We start from the raw sequence: 21,699 nt of genomic DNA on the forward strand, positions 1-21,699 counted from the left end.
GGTGTCACGAGGTGGCTTCGATATTCTCGGTAAGCTAGTGTTGATAAGGTGTATTTCTTGTCTTAAATAGCACACTAGCTGAGAGCCGCATCGACGTCAGGCACTTCACGTCTCGATCAAATTAAACAGTCAGGTTCATCCCAATTCTCGTTCTTCAAACCATTCCTTCCAGCCGAGTCTGGAACAATGCCTCTGAGCCGTAAAGAGGTACAGAGTTTCATCGCTTTTGGCGTCGTCTTAGGCAGCGTCGCCGTTCTTGCGACCTTCCTCGTTGCCTCCCGTCGTCTGAAGAGAAACTACGAGAACGCAAATTTGGTCACTCTTCAATTTTTAACAGCCCTCTTTCTGCTCGTAATCGGGTACTTCATCTTGCTGTGGCCCACTCTCATCTACTACATCGCGGCGGTCTGCTTCTTCATAATCTTTATCGTGTCAAGCCTCGTCATCAAGGCACTCTGCAAGCTGGCCTGCCCATCTTGGGCAGGCCGAGAAGATACTTCCCGTCGCCAACTATTCTCAGCGGCTGGTCAACCTCCTGCTGCGGTCTGGAACTACTACACGTACTACGTCGTTTACGCGGTTGGAGGAGGGTGGCATGGACCTCAAAAGGAGCCCTCTGATAGGGGATCCGTAAACGCTGCGGAGTTATCGACTCTACCCAGCACAGGTATACCAGATAGACCCGCACATGGCGTTTGAACGGTTCTCATGGTGGACCTTTGGGCTGTCGGTACAGGAAACGAGGGGGCAAAGCTGAATGACCTTGGTGGCTCGGAGACAGCTTATGGATGGCTAACGGTGCGTCTCGTGACCCATGCTGCCTTCTATCTTATCAAAGACTTGACGCAGATGGGAAACTTTGGGTATCAGAAGCTTCGGCTTCACCGAGATCATTAGAAAATCATGTCACTCGTCGGAATGGAGAGCATATGTAAAGAGGTATTTAATGATGTTGCTTCTGCCCTTCGAATGCAGAAACATTGATCCTTCCAAATCTACGCCCAATACAACCACCATCTACACGTTTACTCGAACCGCATGTCGACATCCACACTCGCACTACTAGCACTTATGTCGCTACAACAATCGTCAACCTCCACCATTACGTGGAACGACCTCTCTGGTGGGGTCCAGGCCGTCCTCATCTTCCTAGCTATTGTTGTCGGCATCGCTTATATCGTTTTTGTCGGCTTTTGTGGCGCCATAGTTGGAGATCTCCTAAAAGGCAAGAATGCTGTTGCCCTTCAATATGTTGCGGGCTGGCTCCTACTAAGTGTCGGTTGGACTTGTTTGCTTCTTCCATGCATCGCCTATTACGTCGCGGCCATCAGTCTTTTCATCGTCGGCATCATACCCGCAATTATCTTCAAAACGATCTACATCCGGCTCTGCACGTCTGAGTCTTTTCTACACAACATCACCCCCCGAAAATTCCTCTCGGCGATCGGTGTACCTCCAATATTTATTTGGATGTACTGGCTGTACATTTCATTGTGGCTGGTGGGAGGCGACTGGGAGGAGGTCAAAGTCAAGGCGATTGCGACGATGTCTCCCCACGGAACTCTTTCTAATAACCTTGAGTTGAACGGGCCGGAGGCAGGTACAGCGGACAGGTGCTGAGTAGGTATGAAACCAAGATTTTGGTGCTTGAAAGCCACGATTTAGCGGTCTTGTGTTAAATGGTTTTCCAAAGGCTCAATCAAAACCTACTCAACACAGGATATCAAATCGGGATTGAGACGCAGTCTGTCTTTTAGCACAATTTCCCCTCAGCCACTATTTCCATACAATAAGATGCTCTTAAACGTCATGTCTAATATGGTATTATCAAGGTGAAACATGTGGTAGATAGCGCATCTGGTTTCGAATTCACCTTTAAGGTACCAGTGTATGGCAACAGAGTTGCTTAGTACCAACTTTAGGCATCTCCGAATACTTCATGCACACAGACATAAGCTCCTCGTTTCCAAAGCTGAAGGCACAGCTATCAGAACCAACCCCCACTCAACTATCAAACTAAACCCAGCTGAAGAGTTCCACAACTCGGCAGCTAACCTTTTGTCACCTTAGGCTACTCCCACAACCACCCAACCACATTCCGAAGAGATTCATCGCAATCCTACCACCATGAATGGATCTCAAGACATGGAAGTTTCAACAACGCTCCTCGTCATTTTCTCTTCGGTTATTTTCGGTTTCGGATTCCTCTTCGCGTTTGTCAGAACAAGCAGCGAGATGCATGAAGACATGGACAAGTCAACACCGCGATTTCCCAGCAACCCTCTGCGAAGAGCCTTTTGCTGGCTCTCTATATCAATTGTGCAAGGGCTTTTCAATGTTGTCAATATTCTGACCTTTTTGCCGCTTTGTCTTCTCAGCGTACTCTTCATGATTATTGGACCGCTTCTGGAATGTCTTCTCGAACCGACTTTCGGTCCTCTCCACTGCGTTGATTTCATGGACAGTCTAGTGCTAGGTTATCCCGAACGTTTCGATTCTTCGATGGAAGTTATAAGCAACTTCTTCATCGTGCTTTCCGGGCACTCGTTGGAGTGTAGGGACTGCTACTTAGAGAAAATGGGCTTACTTGAGGCGGGAGCAGGGACGGTTAGTGGTGAGAAATTACAGAAGGTGAAGGGTTGGTGTGGTGATGATATCGATCACGAAACGAGGGAAAGACTCGAGGGAAATTGAAACATATCTTTGAGTTACATGCGGCGCACGACATGGAATCAACAAGTTCCTATGACATAGTCGAAGCATACTACAGATGGATCATGGAAGCTGATGTGCGACTGACCGACGGGCAATACATGGAACTACATTAAGATCAACATGACAGCGAAATTACTAGACACTGCAATTGAGAAGAAGTTTTTCTACTTAGGCGGAAAGTGATTATGGGCAACAGGAACAGCGATAATAGCGAAAACTATAATGGAGATGGTACCTAGAATAGAGAGAGGAACGGAATAAAAGGCTAAACTAAGAGAAATAAGTTATGCTCACCACAATAAATACCCATCGTATGATTAAACCTTGGGATCGGGGAGACTGCATAGAGCTCCAAGTTTAGGGCCCTGGCAAAATTAAAGAACTAGTACCGTAGTCACCCTTCAGCCTCGAACCCTTACGGCTGCACCAAGAGAATTAACATGCGATTTACGAAGGCCGAAGAACAAGGGTCGAAGCGCCGCAGGTTTGTTTCTTGAAGAACTATCTTCCACTGGCATCGTTGCCTTCGTCGCAAAATTTCACCCATACTCACGCATCAGATCTTTTTTCTTAACGAGACCGACTAAATTACAATCGGAAACATGGATCTGGATGCTTCTGACCCGCTCCTCGCCATTCTTGCTCTTTGTGTGCCACTCGCACTCTACACAGCGACTATCGAGATGCGTGAAGACATGCTTAATCCAGAACCGCGATTTCCAAAGACATGTTGCGACGACTGTTGTGCTGGATTCTTATGTCAATCTCGTTTGTATTCTTTTGGGTCACCATTCTGGTTCTTATGGCACTGCAAGCCACGTTGATTATTATCGGGCTTCCACTGATGGAAATTGGAAGGGTCCTAAATCTGGCTGTCGGATCTTTCCCGGCCTTGTGGATTAAAACGATACAGGACGCTCTTTCAGAAAGTATTGATGCTTGGAGGAACGGAATCGTATGCTCCAGCATCTGGTTTTCTGGGGGTTTCTTGGAGCGATCCAGACACGTCGACACGGAAGAGGGCTTCGACGAGGTGGATAGCACTCCTGACGAAGATTTAGAAACCCTAGCCAAATCGGTAGCTTGATAACTCCGTACCAAACTTTGTATAATATCAACCCTTGTGTCTACACCAAAGCTATGCAGAGGTATATCTCTTGTTTTCTCCGAATGATCCGAATGAAGGATGTCCATGATATAAGATCTCAATTTTCTCCAGGCAACGTTGGAAGAACTGTTGCATTCATTGCTCAAAACTCCCTCCAATCCAACAACCTCACAACACCTATCACCACGACTATCATCTTACCGCCGGTGCTTTATCGCTACTCGGTAGTCATCTTCTTCTCATCCAATACCAATCTAAACATGGAAGAGCATTGGGCGGCCTTGCTTTCTTTCTGCAAGTGGAGTTCTGTCATAATAGCAATCTTCTTCGGCATCCTGAATGCGACCTGTATTATGTACTACGACATGTCCAAACTAAAACCGCGATTCCCAAAGAACCCGCTGCGGAGGACCTTCTGTTGGCTATTTTTGTCGACACTATTGGGGCCTTTTATTGTCGCTCACCTAGCAGCCTTCTTGGTATGGGGCTTGACCTTCATGGGTGTCACGATGCTCTTGTTACTTCTTCTCCCGGTTCTGTTCATTTTTGATGTCATCTTCGGACCAGCCTTCGGTCCCTTCGATTCCTCGGAGGACTCGGAGTTTACAAAGGGATTTCGCGAATTGTTCGGGAAACTCAGAGACCTTCCTGAACACTGGGAAGAGCTGGCTATATCTTTCAGTATCTGGCTCGCTGGAGGTTTCTCAGAATGTGCCCGCTGCGCAGCCAGGGACCAAAACTCAACTCAAACGGAGAGCAACGCTTCTTCGGGGGAGCGATAAGGACATCACACGTAGACACCATGTGTATCTAGTTAGGAAGAAGTATAGCTGCAAATCGAGAATTGCATTGAGCAGCCAAGATTCTAATTTCGGTATTCGCCTAATCCACCATCTCTTTCTTGGAGCACGCATGTGACACATAGCAGGACTGTCCCGACGGACATCAACCCTGGTGGTGAATAGTCTTGTCTTGCGGAACTGGTAGCAGGGTGCCAACCTGTGCCTACTTTCTGATGAACCCGTGACTCGTAAGTACAAAACGGTGTCGCCACGCCAAAATACCCAGAGGATATAAAAACCTCGAAAAGGGCGGGAACTGCGGTCCAGCATTTCTGAACCCCGCCATCTCAGAACGTTTGACGGCCTTACCAACTGCAGTCAACACCCTAGTCAACACTATTCTCAGCCATACTCATCATGGAATCGCCAGTGCAGAGAGACCTAGAAGTCGATTGGAAAGAGCTCCTGCTCTTTCTTGCTGGGCTCGTCGCCGTCATCACATCTATTACCAGCATCGTCGTCGCGACCGTTCAGTTATACGAGGACATGTCCAAGCCAAAACCAAGATTCCCTAGAAACCCTTTGCGACGACTCTTCTGTTGGGTTTTCATAGCGAGCACGTTTGGGCCTTCTATGATCATCTATTACGCGCTATTTCTTGCGCTGGTCTTTATTGCGGCGAACGTGGCGTTTCTTGTGACGGTTTTTGGGTTACCGATTTTCTGCGTCCTGCGGGCCATCCTGGAGCCAAGTCTCGGGCATCGACCTTTCGCTATCCTGGACATCCCTTCGAATGATGGATCAACGAAAGACGAACGAACGGGTAACATGATTATTCCCGGCCCCTGTGATTGGCCTGCGGTCTGCACGGAGCAGGCTGTATCTTTCAGCATTTGGATCTCAGGAGGTTTCTTGGAGGATACCCGCTCCACCGACGAGGAAGAAGCCTTGCTTGATGTAAAGGAGGACACACTAGACAGCCCAGAGGCGTAGATTTAGGTGTGCTCCTAGCATCTTGAGACTAGCGAGCAGGCAATCAATGAAAACGAAGCATTCAAAAGTCTAAATTTGGTATTCTACGCCTGATCCACCAACTCTTTCTTTATCCTGGTGATTGTTCCCGGACCGCCGTATGTCAACCCCGTGTACACCATAGCGACGCTGGCGCCAGCGTTCAAAATCTTCAATGCCTGTTCTCCGTTGGTGATGCCTCCAGTGGCAAAGATGACCTTTCTCGGAGTATCCTTGCCCTCAATCAAGTCGTGAACCTTGCCCGACAGAGTGCCGTCCACGGAGGGGATGGCAGCAGCCTCGTCCGCCGAACCAGACTGCAGGGTCTGGCTGTCGAGCTTCTGGCGGTATCTCTTGACCAGCTCCAAAGTCCTGCCGTACATTTCGGGGCCGGAGTAGCCACCAGTCTCCATCAGTGCCTTCTGTTCCTTGGCGGAGAGTTGGACACCCTTCGGGACGACGCCCGTCCTACGCTTGGTCGTGTTGCCAACAATGACACCGTCAACGCCGCTGTTGCAAACGGCCTGGACGATGCCCTCGACCTGGGCATCCTCCTCCTCGTCAGGGGAGACCTTGACCATAACCTTGGGGCGAACCTTGCGGTCTGCCTTGGCCGCCTCGTCGACGACGGCGCTCAGCAACCTCGTCAGGGGCTCGGTAGCCTGCAGGTCACGCAGACCAGGGGTGTTGGGACTGCTGACGTTGACGACCAGAATATCGGCGTACTTGGCGAGGGCTTGCACGCAGTAGACGTAGTCTTGAGTGACGGCCTTTACGTCCCGCTCGTCCGTCTCCTTGTTCTTGGCAATCTGCACAGCCAGAAGACGGCCGGGGAGCAGACTTCCTGCGGGCACACCAGCCTCGCCGTCCAGAACCTGCTGCTCGGTGACACCGGCCTTGCGGGCGAATCTGCGCACACGCTCCCTCAGTGTACCGGCCATGCTCACGGCGCCGCGGGAGTTGAGACCGTATCGGTTGACCATGCCGTCGATGCTGGGGACGCGGAAGACGCGGGGCTTGGGGTTTCCTTCTTGCGGACGGGGCGTGCAGCCGCCAACTTCGACGACACCAGCACCGAGTGCGAAGAGGGCGTCGGGGATGTCGGCGTGCTTGTCGAGGCCGGCGCTGATGCCGATGGGGTTCGCGAGCTGGAAACCGTAGACCTCGCTGGCGAGGGCGGGATGCTGGGCGAGGGTCCTGTCGCGTTCGCGGATGTGCAGACCCAAGTCGTAGAGGGACTTCATCATGGTCGTGCCGGCATGGTGGGCTTCTTCGGCGTCGCTGTAGATGAAGCGCAGCATGGGCGGCACAAGCCAGCGGTGGATGGAGGCGCGGGTATCAGTGACATAGAGGTAGGAGACGTAGAGCGACCCGGCGAGAGCGGTGCCGTACAGGGCAAGCTTCAGGTTGGAGCCAGCGTTAGATTCGGACGAGGAGCCGGTGCCGGTCGAGGCATGACGTCGAGGGAGGGTGTTGTTGCTAGGGAGTCGCGGGCGGACGAGGGCGGGATTCCTGGCCGCGCGGAGGGCGTTTTGCACGCGGCCGGAGCGCAAGCAAACGGAAGCCATTGCTGAGAAGAGCTGCTGGTCCTGGCCAGCACTCAATGGCTCGGCGTTGGTGCGGGATCGGGGGGTTGAAGATTTGCAGATGTCACTGCCGGAGACGGAATTGACGCGAAGTTCGGGCAGGGTCGACAGTTGGCGTCGTCTGGACTGGGATGCGGGACAGTGCGGGAGCAGTGCCGTTTTGGCACGGTGCCAATTCTAAGGGACCTGACTAGGTATGGTATTTCTTGTCTAACAGTAAAATGGGATCAGATCATGACGTTCTCCATGTCGTCTAACCTTCTAAGCCAACGCCGTTCCAATGCAACTACAAAAGAAAAAGGTCCGTCAAGGATGTCTAGGGTATTCTTGTCCCTGCACACTCTCTTTCTCTCTAATTTCTCCTCCACGCCCTCCTCTCACGCCTCCATCTTTGCAGCCCCCTCGTGCACAGCGATGCCCTGCACCGCGTGAGCTTTCTTGGGGTGCGCCCTTACGTCTGCCTCTTCGGCCTCCTCGACGACTTCTGCTTGCCGGTTGAGGAAACTCAGATAGGTCTGCCAGCCGACGGCAATGACACCCGAAAAGACGCTGCGATATTCCATCGGGATAAACGAGAAGCTGAAGGCCGTCACGGCGGGCCACAGCTTGCACGAGTTGACGATGCTCACGGGAACGGTGCGCCGAATTCGCTCGATGATCTGCTCGAAGTTGTCGCCAGCCAGGAAGGCCTGCATGCCGAAGAAGTACGAGTTGAATATGGGCGTGAAGCACACCTGATTCACGACGACCTTGGTGGCCAGGGATAGCAGGCGCGAGGTGTAGTTGAAGTTTTGGGAGAGGAAGATGAACCTGCCGCCCGTTCTGTTAGCTCGTCGCCGTCGCACATTGGGATTGGGCTTCTCACAGAAGCACAACTTACCACTTATAGCTAGGGATGGAGGACAATGCGCCGATGATGAGGGACCTCGCGGTGCGCTCCGGGTTGTACTCGTTGCCGCTCATGTTCTGGGCGGACAGGTCGGCGCAAAAGTAGATGACAAGGGAGCTGATGAACTGCGTCGTCAGGGGTCTCTTGCGCTGGGCCCTGGCATACCCCTCGGCGGCACGGGTCAGCGGACCGAGACGCTGCCATAATGGGATCGTGGCGACGGTGTTGGGCACAGGAATAGGGTCGCTCTCTCTCTTCGGCTTTGGGGGCTCGGTGCCCGAGTTGGAGGAGTTTGCGCGGCGCTGCTGCTGGGTGAAGCGAGTGCGCAGGCCTGGGGCCTGGCGGCGCATGAAGGCTCGAAACATGGTGGCAGGTGGCGCTGCCATGAACTGGTGTATTCGGGGAATCATGATGGTGTCGTCGTGTGTGTTCGTCGTGTTGTTGTTGTTGTTGGGTTGCAGAAGATGTTGTCGAGGGATGACATGGCGGGCATGGGGATGGACATGGCCTTGAATGGTATCCTATCCGGATATGAGCGTGGGTTTGGGCGTGGGCGTGGGCATTGACATGGACATGGCGAAATGACAAACCCGCCTTGGTGCGCCTTGTGCCGCCGCCAACACAGCCGTGGAGAACTGCCAGATCAGATCCAAATTGGGTCCATCATCCCTCATCCCTCACAAAAAAGTCAAGGGACCAGCGGGAAGTTGCGGCACAGGGCCTCTGGCATTGCCGATGCCGCTGGACTCTCCTAGCGAGTTGGACGAGCGTCGCCGGGGTCCGGGTTGTTCCCACCAGCCCACGCCTTGGAAGGGAACCAACCTGGAAGTTCAACAACAAAACAGTGGGGCGCATTGTTTTGTGCATGTTTCTGTTGGTCCGTGTCATTTTCGCAGCGCTCTTGCGTGCTCGGGCCGACCGCACTAACCTTACCTAAGGTACCTTACCTTACCTAAGTAGGTACGCACCTTTCCTTAGTGAAGACGCCTAACACGCCTGCCACCTGTCAGCCCACGTGCCGGCCGCTCGTGCCTGGCCGACAGCTGCCACCCGTTGGACCCCTCCTTTGACTCAAGGAAGCGGACTGTTGACTTGGCTCACTTGACCTAGCAACCATCAAGTTGTGTGATATGCTCTTCGTCGGATGACTACAAGACCTATCAACCCCGTCTCGTGTTCCTCAAAACTGCTACTGAGGACCAAAGGTTTCTTCATGCCCAAACACACCTGTGTGAGGCGGTCACCGAGACCAACACGAGCTCGATGCTCAGCTGCGCCCCCTACGAGGCTAACACTTGCCTTGAAAGTGACTGACAGATAGCCTGCCTGGGTTTGCTGAACCCCAAACCAGCTCCTTCCATCCTCCACCACCCTTTCCTGAGTGTCTTCGTCTTCTCTTGTGCCTCCCGAGTACAACCGGCGTGCCCTACCTATCGACGACAACCCGCAGAGATTGTAGAGTGACACCCGCGCACGACAGACCACCACGCCCGGCATGTGGCTCATCAATACCAACACCTTCGAATTGCGCATGTTTAATGGCCCTCAAAACGTCCCTCCATACGCAATCCTATCCCATACCTGGGGTAACGACGAGGTGACGTTCCAAGATATTCAACAGAACCTACACCTCGCCCGCACAAAGGCTGGTTTCTCCAAGATCGAGGGAACATGCTACCAAGCACTGCGCCACCAGATCGGCTGGGCCTGGATCGACTCGTGCTGTATCGACAAGACCTCGTCCGCCGAGCTGTCTGAAGCCATCAACTCCATGTACTCGTACTATCTCCTGGCTCGCGTCTGTTTCGTTTACCTCTCCGATGTCCCTCCGCCTTCTGCCTCTGCGCCCATGGGCAACATGCCCTCCCTTGCGAGATCCCGTTGGTTCACCCGTGGCTGGACCCTTCAGGAGCTCATCGCTCCTCGCCGAGCCATCTTCTACGCCTCGGACTGGTCGCGCATCGGAACTAAAGGCCTGCACCGCGGCGAGCAGCCATTCATCGCAGCAATAGCCGCCATCACAGGCGTTTTCGAGTCGGTCCTCTCCAAGACACGCTCACCCCGTGACTATTCCATCGCAGAGCGCATGTCCTGGGCCGCTGCCCGCCAGACTACCCGCCCAGAAGACCTAGCCTACTGCGTCATGGGGCTATTCGGTGTGAACATCCCCGTCCTGTACGGCGAGGGCCTGACACACGCCTTTCAGCGCTTGCAGCACGAGATCATTCGTACTTCTCCCGACGAAACCATCTTCGCGTGGCGCGTTGACCCGGCCCAGGAGTTTATGGACTCCCATACTGGCGAGCGACGACGACGTGCCCTCAACTCTGGTCTTTTGGCCGACTCGCCTGCCGATTTCGCCCGCTCCCGCGATGTACATCAGCGAGCCCTGCACAGAGGCTCCCCGTTCCGACTCTTCAGCATGACCAACATGGGAATCTCCATCACCGCGGAACTGATAACGTTGGCCGCGCCCGGCAGCCCGCGCGCTAGCCCGCGAACTAGTCCCTCACCGGGCAGACCTAGTCCGTCACCATCCGTCCAGCCGCCGGAGTCAAATCTCGTCATTCTCCCGATTGGGGCAAGCGACCGGCCGACAGACACCGGGCCACGGGCTCGAGTGGGGCTCTATCTCGAGCCTGTCCTGCCGGCACCGGCATTGCCGTCGGGGGTGGCGCCGTCTGCGTATTCTCAAGTGTTCTACCGCCGCGTCCGATGTGACGACTTTTGCTTCGCGCCACAGCCTATTGGCGACTTCCCCCGTGGCCACGAACAGGAAATCTTCATACTAGAAGACGAGCAATTCGCCGAGATGCGGTGGGCAGACAGGCCTTCTTCAGCTGGCGGGGGGTCACCATCCATCGGCGGGAGATTGTCGTTGTCTCCTAGTGCGTCGCCGAGGGCATCGCCAAGGTTGGGAACCATGGATTTGACCTGAAATAATGCATAGACTTGAATAGAGCCATAAATCAGCGCAAACGGGCACTGAGATGATGGGGTCATGGAAAGAAGTATACTAGAGCAAATATCAGCAACAGAAAGGCACATAGCATTAGTGTGGAAGTGTGGCACCGGTGCCTGCAACCTGAGGTAGACATAGACACACAGGAAGAGAGGCACAGTCCAGAAGGGCAAGGGGAACTAAGACCATCTTTCCAGTAGTGCTGCACGATTGAAAATAGATACCCATTCCATCAGTTTTGAATTCGATGCTCTACATGTACTTTTGCAAGACAAGATTGCCCGGAAAGGCTCCACGCCTTACATCCCCCAACCACTGTAGTCGGTAAGCTTCATTACTAGGTAGACAGGCATCACCCTTCATACGCTGTTAGACTTCAGTGAGCTTCACGTCATTGCTTTCGCAGTGCAGCAAGGGTACGTTTGAATCCTTTTCATTCAACCAGCACACCTAAAGTGTGCCTCCTACTCCAGAACATGAGACTAGGCTCCCCTTGAAGGGTGAGTTACTCGGGTATCTCATCCAGGAAGCCCTCCTGTACTACATACACATACACATCCCAAGGTGCATATCATAATGCCCTGTTTTGTTCTCCCAAAAAAGCCCCCTTCCTGATTTTCCTTCCAGTCTAATCTTTTCGGCACACGCATGCCACCCTTTTTTCGTAAGTGTTCCACCGTCCTTTGCCGTAAAAGACCAGAAGGGGTGGGTGGGATATCCCGAACGAGAGGTGGTGCGTGCTGTGCTGCCGCCAGAAAGGGGACGGACCATCGCGCGTCCCTTTCGAATGTAATAAAGAAACAACAAATCTCAAATGTCTCATATCCATCCCCTGCCCGCCTGTGGGGGGGGAAGGGAGATGGGAGACGTGGTATCAAACGGTATATGCCAAGAACACGAAACGAAGAAGAAAGCATACAGCGTGTCGCTTAGTATGCACCGGGGAAGTAGGAAGGCGGGTCGTAAGGTCGTATCGTACACATCAGGTGAATCAAAGAAGCCCAATGGCTGCTGCCGATTGCCGAGATGAAGACGAGAGGTACGGGTGAGATGCCATGAGCAGTCCAGAAGATTTTCGAGGTCGATAAGCCAGCCAGCACGTCGAGATTCAGGGTTTTGTTGTTTTGCAAGTGTTTTTGTGGTTTTTGTCGTCAGTGGCAAGGAAATAGTTAGGAGAGTTGAATGAGTGAATATGGTCGGTACGACAGTTAAGGAAAGGTTAATGAGCGTCGGGTGTCGAATCTGTTTTGTCGACGTAGATAGAGATATAAGGAAATGTTGAAAGATCGTCGTCTCGCTGGTGCTGGGCTGGCAATATCTTCCCCTGTCATCATCTGTGTTAGCTGCTCATTTAGTAAACGGCATCACTGGTCCTCCTCTGGTCAACGCTCGCGCGGGGCGAGACCTCGAGCATCTTTGCGCTCCCCGAGCTCACATGCCTGGCGAGGCCCCTGCTGAGGCTCACGCTCGTGGCGCGTTGGAGCTGGGGCGTCTCGCCCTCGGAGTTCTCGGCCGACGTGGCGGGGCTGTCGACGTCCTCAAACGTCTTGAGCAAGCCCTCGCGGCTCTTGATCCGTTGGTGCTGATGCGGCACGACCGCCGTCGCCCGCTGCCTCTCGACAGACCCCCACTTCATGTCCGCCTCGTCCATCATCGTCACCTCCTCCTCGTCGCTGCTGGGGAACGCGTCGCCCGTGGACTTGCGCGGCGTGCGCTCGTCGTCGTCGGCGCCGAGCATCTCGCGGGACGGCGTGGCGAGGTTGGAGAGGTACTCGTCATCGGCGAGCTCCTCCTCGGTGTCGTTGACCGAGGGCGAGTGGCTGCGATTCTGGGGCTGGAAGCGCTGGATGCTGGCGGCGCGCATGCCCGACGCCCTGCGGTTTCCGATGCGGCCGGAGAGCCACGAGGCCTCGGAGTCAATGGACGCCAGGGAGACGGACTGCGGCTGCTCGGGCGAGGGCTGGATGCTGTGTCGCAGCGAGGTCGGTGTCTGCCTCATCTTCTCGAGCTTCTCCATCTTTTCGTCGACGCGGCGGAGATCAGAGGTGGGAGTGTCGTGCCTGACGACGGCGGGGGATTCATCGTCGTCAAGAGTGTTTTCTGCGGTCCTGGCCTCCGAGACAATGGGCAGAGGAGGCTCGTCCACTTCCGGCGACCCCACGCGCGAGTCCGGAGGACTGAGGGGGAGCTCGGGCAGGTCTTCCCTGAAGCGCGAGCGGGTGCGCTTGGGAACGCCGGAGCTGACCTTGCGAGGAATGTAGTTGATCGGTGGCGGCACCACTTGCATTGGCGCTTGCGGCTCCTCTGTCGGTGGCGCTTGTGTCTGAGTCTGCGACTGAAGCTGGGCTTGGGCCTGGGCCGCGGCGGCTTGCATCTCCTCACGCGACGTGTTGGAGAACGATGACGGTCCAGAGTTTCTTCTCTTTCTCTTGCCCCAGCGGAACAGGGCTGAAAGTGACAGACGGGCCCGGAGAATTGACTCGGACGCCTTGCGGGGGATGGTCTCGTCTTGTCTTGACGACAGCGGCGACACGGCATGCTCTTCTTCCGGCGACCTTGACCTCGACTTTGACTTCTTCGAACGAAGCAGGCTGCGTCTCAGTCTGATGCTTCCCATAGGCGCCAGCTTCGTGCTGGGCTTGCGTTCGGGAACGGGCTGCTGCGGCTTGGGGGACGGCGCCGACAAGGGAACATCGGGCTGGATGCTCGACGGTCGGTGGAGGTCGTGATCAATGTCCATCGGTTCCGGTTGGGGTAGCACCTGTTCTTCTTCTGTTGAATGCCTGGCCGGTCGGTATGATGAGCTGGATGCCCGTCGCTTGTGCTTGGAGGACGTCACCACCGCAGAGGTCGCTGTGTCCTCCCCGATGCCCAAGCCCACCATCTCCCGGCCCAAAACACCTCTCTCCATGTTCACGGGTGGGGGAGAGCCGCTGTGCCGTGCCTCAGCTTCGGCCTCGCGTTGCTTCTCCGCCCTCCTTGCTAACCTCCTCTCGACTCTTTCCTGGTCTCGTTGACGCCTCCGTTCCCTCCTCCTCGTGTCTCTTTCCATCAGTTCTCGCAGGTCGGCGGCGTCGAGGTCGTCGGCGAAACTGTTCACTCTCTTGTGTGCCCTCACCACTGACTCGGGCACTCTCTCGGAAACCTTTCTCTTCTGTTGTTGGTGTTGCTGTTGTTGGTGGCGTGAATGCCCCGAGCTGCTCTGCCCAGGGCCCCATCGTGGGTAGATGGTGTGTCGTAATGTCGGTCGGGGTGCCAGCATTTCGAGGGCCGACACCCGGAACGAGTGCATCTCGGAGTCGGACGACATGCTGGAGTGAATCGATATCGGCAATGAGACGTCGGAGGCCCTGTTCTCGAGAGGGCTTCTGCTCCTGCTGCGGAAGCCGAGGCCCCCCGTCGTCTTGACTCTCTTGCTTTGTTTCCTCATCGGCCGACCGGATGTCCAGTCGTCGGCCGCTGGCCGTACCGGCGCGAAGTTGGTCATGGCCTTGATCTCGGCCTCGCGATCCGTGTCGTCTCTCCTCCGCTTGCTGGACTTCCTGCGGGAGGAAGAGCCCTTCTTGGGTTGGCCGTGGCGTGCATTATGTAGGGTTGGCGCCCGCTGCCACGCGGGATCCCCTTTTTCTTCTCCGTCATTTCGGTCGGCTGGGAAGGGCCCTGTCAGCCGCCCAGGTACCGGTGGACCCGAGCCTTTTTGCCCCGCGACACGGATGGAGTCGTTGCGACCAGGGGAGAAGCTGTAGGTACGGGTCCGTCGGGTCAGCTTCTTGGAGGAGGAGGGGTGATGCTGCTGCTGCTGCTGCTCTTGTTCGAGTCGCTGTTTCTTCTTCGGCTTTGCCGCCCTGTCTTGTTGCTGGACATGAGCATGAGAGGCGCCGCCCGTGGTGAGACCGTCTCGTGGAAGAGGCGCCTCGACGTCGGACAGGTTTGCGCCGCTTCGCGAGCGTTTGCGACCGCTCCTCCGGCGAAAGGGCCAGAGGGCCATTTTCCCCAATGCCTTGTCGCCCAACAGCAATCAATGGTAGGGGGGGGGGGTTACGTGTGTGTTAACGCGGAGTGCTGGGTTGTTCGTCGCAGGACCGGTTACTGTATGAGTGCATGATCGGTGTTGATTACTCGAGATCGGGGGACATGTGCTGCGTGTTGGACGGGCGGTCTCGTTTAGATCTCTATGCTGCCGTGCCGGGAGGTCCTTTTGCCTCTTGTTGGTGTTGTATGTCTGGTATTGTCTCTCTTCCAAACTCGGCTCTGCCAGAGGCTTGGTAGGTACTGCACTGTACTGCTGCGTAGTAGTCGCCACCAGTTTCGCAATGGGCTCGGGCAAAACGAAGGTAAGGCTGCGTAGGACCCGAGCGAGAGGAACACGAGAAGCTTGCCTGCTTAAAGAAGGCGCCAGGGTTGTGCAGCAGTTAATATGGGTTTGGGTGCAGAGGTGTTCCGGACCGTATGCGCGTGTGTAAAGCGAGTGGAGGAAAGGCGAGGGAAAGGGTAAGGGATGCAACAAGGAAGCAGCAACCTAACGGTACATGTAGAGGGGAGAAAAGAGGGACGGGACAGACAAAGTCATATGCTATGCAAAGTGGCAAAGGACAATGGCTGACAGTGAGAGAGAGCGAGATAGCATACGTAGATGATGGAATGGCGGATGATGGGGAGGGGGCCCAGAAAGAATCGCATCAATCAGGCTTACAGACAAGAAGAGCCAGAAGGGGGCCAGCAGGCCTTTTCCTTCTTTTCCTTGGTGCTGGACATGCAAGCTGCTGGACTGGTCTGGATAGGTAGACTGACTTCAGACCAACTACGTAGGTGCTGTATGCCATCCGTCTCTCTACTTTTCACTACGCATGTACATGCACACTGGTCAGGAGCAAGAAGGTGTACATAAACTCAGCACTTGCAGACGGGCATTGGGACGACGACAGCTTGTTTCTTGGCTGGCGCACTTTGGCTTGCTGCCGGTGCATCTGCTTGGTGCTGGTGCTGGTGCTGGTCCGGTACTTTGCAGTACGTACTTCATAGTTGTAGTGGTCTCCGCAAGGTACAATCGACCTTACCCTTACAGTGCTGACCAAATAGGAACAGGGCTGCTCGACTGGGTGGCAGGGCAAGGGAGAGCGAGCCGGGGACCTTTGGAACCAGACCAGGAAAAGACGGTTGGCCAGGGCTGGTTGGGTTTGGGTTGCGAAGGGTCAAGGGTCAACCAAGGGCCAGGGGGTGTGTACATGGACATGGGGCATGGTCGTGGTGTGGTCCGCCGCCGGGGGTGTGTTTCTCTCTTCGTTTCTCCTTCTCCTGGTCAGTGGTCCCTCCTCTGCTGTTCTGATGGAGACAGAAATGGGGTCCTTAACGGGGTGAAGATGTGCCATGTGCCTCAGAAAGCTGTGCGTGACTCCGCAATGCGCTGGCCGTAGGAGGTGTTGTATGTCGTTGTGCTGCGCATCGCATCGATAGCTCCGATCAATCTGAGAGCAGAGCAGAGCACACACAGATGGCCGCTCATGGAAGAATTGGCTAGGGGATGCCGTGCTTGCTGCGGCGATAGTATTATGCAGTATGGTCTTGTTCCTAGAACATGTGTGTGTGTGTGCCCCCTGTGCCGCCGCCGCCAGAAGGAGAGGGAGCCCGAGGGATGGCTAGCAGACTCCGGCCGGCAGGGGGAATGTCGATGTCGTCGATTGGACATGGGACTGGGCTTGATCGCCGCAAATATTTTCTCCTTCAGTGTCAATGGGGTGGAACCGACCTCCTCCCCGGCGCACCACCCGCTGCTCATTGCCCTGGTCTGCCCTGGTCTGGACTCGAGAGCAGGAGAGTGAATGAGGGAGCAAGACTGACGAGCAGCAGGAAACTGAGGACGAGTGATACGATGCGATGCGGATTTTGCCATGCGCTGATGCGAGGTGGTTCCTGGCCTGTCTTGACTGATTGATGCCCGGAGCGGATCGTAGGGGGGAAACGGACGGCGGCCGGCTGTTGAATGTCTCTTCTCTCGTTGCCCTGTTTGGTCCGCCGCTGCTTTGCTCCAGCCCGTCCCGCCGCCCTGGCTTCTTGACGTCCCAGTGTCTCAGCGGCTTTCTCATAATGCCTCCCGGTGTCTTGCCACCAGTCTCTTCTTGCCATGTCCTGTCTCGTCCTTGTCTGCCGCTGGGCCATTGCTGTTATCTGTCATTCCACCCATCTTTACTGATGACCAGCCGTTGATAGCGAAGCAATGTACATGTTGCTTAATACTTCAAGCAGCTGCTGGACCTTCCCTGCACAACACAGAGCTACCAGTCAAAACTATTCGGCTTTTCCAACGGTCCTGTCCTAGGGGTCTACCCTGGAAGTACCCGTGCCGCCGGGCGCTGTGCTTCCAGGGCAGAAAGGCAGCAAAAAGTATGTGTAGGTGCCAGAAAGGCAAAAAGGAAGGGATGTGGGAGGGATTAAGGCAAGGTACCCGTACCTTGCGGCATCGTATCCGCGGCTCTCGTCCCGTCTCCAACTCGTACAGCACAACCCAGGTTCGGGGCACGTTTTGCTCTGAACAGTGAGAGCTGCAGTACATCTACATGCTTCACCAGTCTCCAGATCCACTGTTGGCTGCGATACAGTTCAATAGGAAGCTGCGGAAAACAGGAACAGGAATGGGGACAGGAACAGCAGCAGACGGGTGGGTGCGATGCTGAGCTCTGAGTCTCGTCATTGGCCTGCTTCTCTGCTGCTGCGCAACTCCGTAGATATGCAGACGACTGCAGCCGCCAGCGTTTCTTGCCGAGGCGGTCTACGAGTCTGCCGGCCAGATGTTCCCTGAATCTGAGCTGTTTGGCTGAATCCGAGTCTGGGTCCTCAACGGATATCATTCCAAAGTTGAGAGGAATGCCGTTGTCCCTGAGTCATAAACATTCCTCTCGTGGGAGAGGGATGGGAATTCCGAGAGGCGAAGTTCGCCGTCCGACTCAGGCATTCCCAGCCTCCATCAAAGATATTGTCGTCAATAGACGACGCATCGACTCGATTGACTCTTGATTAAAGCGCCTCCTTTTGGGCTCATTTTGGGGTAAACCTCCATAGTGTTCCCATAGAGTTATTCCTTGCTGTGCCACATATTGGACCCCGAAAACCCCCAAGAATATCCAGATGCGCCGGCTCAAGTCCAATCGCGACCCACACGCCCGCTAGATGAGGAAGATAATCGGATATTCCCTGGTTCTGTAGCACTGAACCAAACAATTATTGTTGCTGGGCGTGACGAACCATAGAACATACGGAGAAACAAACCCATCGGCTGCAACTCTTTGCCGCATAAGCGATAGCGACAGCCTAGGGCTTCAAACGAGAGAGTATTCACGCTTTGCCCGGCACGTCTCTCCGGCTACTACGGCGTTCAAGCTGGGAAGGGCACACTGACTGATACGATATGGCGTCTTTTGGCTTCTGGTTTTCAGCTTGCCTCTTCGCCTCCTGATCCTGATGACGAGGCAACAGCGTCAAGTTGTCGTTTACTTGTTGCCCAACGAAGGTTGACGGAAGCTCGGTGGTGGCTCGTGTGCTCCTCCGCCAACTCTACTGTCGAACCCCCAGCTTCCATCTCGTCGCGCCGCCTCGTCTGCCCGCCGGGCTCAACTCACAGACGGTTGCACAGGACGAGGCGTGCGCTGGGCTCCAGCTCTAAGAGCCCCTAAGGCGGGTTGTCGGTGACACTGACAATCGGTTTGGCACCAGCCAAGTACCGGCCGTCCCGCCGTCAGTTTGTAGGGTTGGGATCGACTGGGGGAGAGTCGAGGAGCCCAGGCAGATGGCAGAGCTAGCGCTCGCTGTCGCTGTCTGTCCTTCCAGTCGATAGACCCAGATGGGAGAAGTACTCAAGCTTATCCCCTCACGGCCCCATTCCTCCAGCATCTAGGCACTGACGCCAGCCAACTGACAAAGCATACAAAGACGACGGCTCTTGACCGAAACTGCTTAGCTGTTGAGGGGGCACACCATCTGACCTCTCTAGCCTCAAGAATGGCGTCCCTCAATTGCCTCCGCCTGCCGCGTTGCCAGAGATCCCGCTGCTTCGTTGTTCCTGTTGGCCACACACGGTTTCTATTCCGGGCCATTGCCATCCATCCTTATCGCTCACCATGCGCCGCCGTACTGTGCTGCTCCAGTGCTCAAGACAGGGGCGAAGAAACAGCTCAGCGACCCGGCTGCATGCGCAACGAGGTCAAGTCTGTCTGTCCAGCAGGGAACGCCTGTGGCACCAGTGTGCGTGGCCTGAAGGGATTGTACTTGTAAAAATCCTGAAGCGTCCAACGTGCTGTTTGCCAGGCACAGGGTCAAGCGCCGTTGGGTGGCAGGGATCATCGTCTTCTTCCACAAGTACCGTTACCTCAACAGCCGGACACGAGTACCTAGATGTCCTCGTGGCCATTAGCTTCCGGGGCCGTATCGGGCACAACTCAAAAATGGTCAGGCAACGAACCTCTACAACCACTGGCCAGTCTTTGTACGATCTTGGCCAGCCTAGGTGGGAACCTGCAGGTCGCTTTGGTGGAATACCCTCAATTTTCCTTCGTATTCGTCCGCGAAGACCTGAACAGGCGGTTCAGAGCATGCTGGAACCCGTATTGCTGCAAGCCGCCCACGGCCTCGGGGCCCGGTACTCGCCGGCATCGAACAAGACAAGGGCGTCCAAGGCCTGGATTCATTGCCCCATCACGCAAATTTTCTGACTTCTCACTTCTCCCCGCCCTGCTGCGATGAGATCGGAGTTTTCTTGTGGACGGATAGCCGTACCGTCGCCCCATTGCTGTGTATGGTATGTGGTCATAGCATGGCGAACTGCGACGCTGAGACTTCGTCTCCGTCCTGCTGCATCGCATTTCCTTGCTGTTTGCTATCCTCTTATCAAGTCCGGCCCACGAGCCTCCTCCCTCTTCTCTCTCGCTCTCACTGCGCCTGAGACGTCCCTCACGTATCCGAAGGCTCCTGCTTCGCGGCGATGCGACAGAAGGTTTCGACCATTATGTCATGGCTCCCGTGGCTGGCAGGGCAGGATAACATTCCATCACAAGGATGCGCGTCAACCTTGCCAGCCCAGAGTCAGGACGTTGCAATGGACCTCCTGCAGCTGATGCGCCGTGGCTGCTGCGAGTGAAGGGGCCTTCATCACTGTCCGTGGCTTCACCCTGCCGCCCTGCTTGGCTTGCTAACCAAACCGCGCCAGACCAGCCTGTTCGCCCGGCGGCGGCTGACCGGGGTTCTAATTCCTTAGTCCTCCTGGAGGCGATCACTTAAGATTGGCGTCCTATCACAACGTCATGGCGGCGGGGGCCGTTTCTCTCGCAGACTTCCCAGCTTACACGGCGTAATTTCGTCATCCCTCAACCGCGGCCTCAATCTGCTTCCCTTTTTGCGGGCGGGAAATCACTCCGTGGCTTTTGGCTGCGTGCTGTGCTGTGGTGATACTCCCAACCGGCGATTGAGCAACCTTCCAACGGTTGCATGCGAGATATGGTCAAACGTGTCGTGCTCCGCCGTCATTTCTCCTGAGTGGACCGATGCACACTGCAGGTGTCGGCGGCATCGTGCCTGTCAGACTCGACACGTAGTGCAAACTCCCCCGGATATTGTTGCTGGTGCTGCGTTGTGCTGCAGAGAGCGATACGGGGAGGGGAGGCAAAGGATGTTTGTGGACAATTGTCGCTCTGTCGCTCCGTTACATCGGATTAAACACAGACCACTGTTCATATCGGCGGCGTCTGTATCGTCTTGTCCGATTCAATGCGGCCTCATTCCGGGCTGCTGTACGTGCTGTTCATTTCATTCATGTGGTGGCGCCCAGCATACGACATGTCCGTGTCAAAGCAGACGGACATGCAATGGAGTGTGCACCTGTGTTGTGAGCCATCAGGAGCACTTGCTCCCACCATATTGGCACAGCGCTAGGAATAAGCATGCTGGATGATGATGACCGCAGGAGCAACAGTTGATGATTCGATGGTGAACCATTTCTCCCTCGTCAGCTTGACATATGGATCGTCGCAAGTGAGCGGCGATGCCGTTCATGCCTCCCGTGCCCCGTCAAGAAGAACCACGGTTCAGGCGCGAGGTCTGCACGTCACCCGTGGAGGCCCATCGGACGATTTGCTCTTCTTGGTTTGTTGAATCGGATTAGGGGTCCTTCGCGAGGGGCCGATAGTGAACAAGCGAAGGAAGTGATGATCGATTCTGGCAGGTCTGTTCTGTGGCTACGGCCTAGACCATCATGCGTCGAGGTCAGAGCAGATTTGCGGATTTGAATCCATAGCCAATAGCGGTTGTGCAAGCCCCCTTTCATCTGATGAAAAAGCTCCCTGGCGGCGACGCTAGACCGGGACATGGTGAAAAGCAATTCCAGTGTTTCACGCTCGGAGCTTCTGTCATAAGTAGTCTGTTTCTTTTTGGCCAATGAATTCGCACAATGTCAGATGTTTCAGAGACGAAGCCGTAAAAGGGCAGCCAGTAGCAGGGTGTCGACGATATGAGATGACTCTGGCGTGTCTGGGTCCAGAGAGGCGGGTTCGACGAGGGCGGGAGATGAAAGTCAAAGACTGCAGTCAGTCCAGACATGGCAGGCACGCAGGACAGGGCAGTCGGAAATGCCTGGGAGCCATGTGGGCAGAGTGCGGGAACGG

General features: G+C 55.2%; 4 protein-coding genes across 4 annotated transcripts; 1 reads left to right on the forward strand and 3 right to left on the reverse strand.

The window, feature by feature from the left end:
- Nucleotides 1-5,681: 5,681 nt before the first annotated feature.
- CGCS363_v008998 (Dihydroorotate dehydrogenase) lies at nucleotides 5,682-7,184 on the reverse strand (the record flags this gene model as incomplete). Its single annotated transcript, XM_036640847.1, has 1 exon — nucleotides 5,682-7,184. One exon carries the CDS (start codon nucleotides 7,182-7,184, stop codon nucleotides 5,682-5,684), a length of 1,503 nt encoding a protein of 500 aa, XP_036495206.1.
- Nucleotides 7,185-7,579: 395 nt separating this feature from the next.
- Nucleotides 7,580-8,456, reverse strand: SYM1 (the record flags this gene model as incomplete). Its single annotated transcript, XM_036640848.1, has 2 exons — nucleotides 7,580-8,012; nucleotides 8,083-8,456. 2 exons carry the CDS (start codon nucleotides 8,454-8,456, stop codon nucleotides 7,580-7,582), a joined length of 807 nt encoding a protein of 268 aa, XP_036494074.1.
- Nucleotides 8,457-9,586: 1,130 nt separating this feature from the next.
- CGCS363_v009000 (Vegetative incompatibility protein HET-E-1) lies at nucleotides 9,587-11,029 on the forward strand (the record flags this gene model as incomplete). The annotated part of the gene is made up of 1 exon (XM_036640849.1): nucleotides 9,587-11,029. The coding sequence occupies one exon, from the start codon at nucleotides 9,587-9,589 to the stop codon at nucleotides 11,027-11,029; it is 1,443 nt and encodes a 480-aa protein (XP_036494842.1).
- Nucleotides 11,030-12,404: 1,375 nt separating this feature from the next.
- Nucleotides 12,405-15,041, reverse strand: CGCS363_v009001 (uncharacterized protein; the record flags this gene model as incomplete). Its single annotated transcript, XM_036640850.1, has 1 exon — nucleotides 12,405-15,041. The coding sequence occupies one exon, from the start codon at nucleotides 15,039-15,041 to the stop codon at nucleotides 12,405-12,407; it is 2,637 nt and encodes an 878-aa protein (XP_036494841.1).
- Nucleotides 15,042-21,699: the final 6,658 nt, after the last annotated feature.

The sequence above is a fragment of the Colletotrichum siamense genome (assembly GCF_013390195.1).
Source record: "Colletotrichum siamense strain Cg363 chromosome Unknown KSG_Cg363_contig05, whole genome shotgun sequence".
NCBI lineage: Eukaryota > Fungi > Ascomycota > Sordariomycetes > Glomerellales > Glomerellaceae > Colletotrichum > Colletotrichum siamense.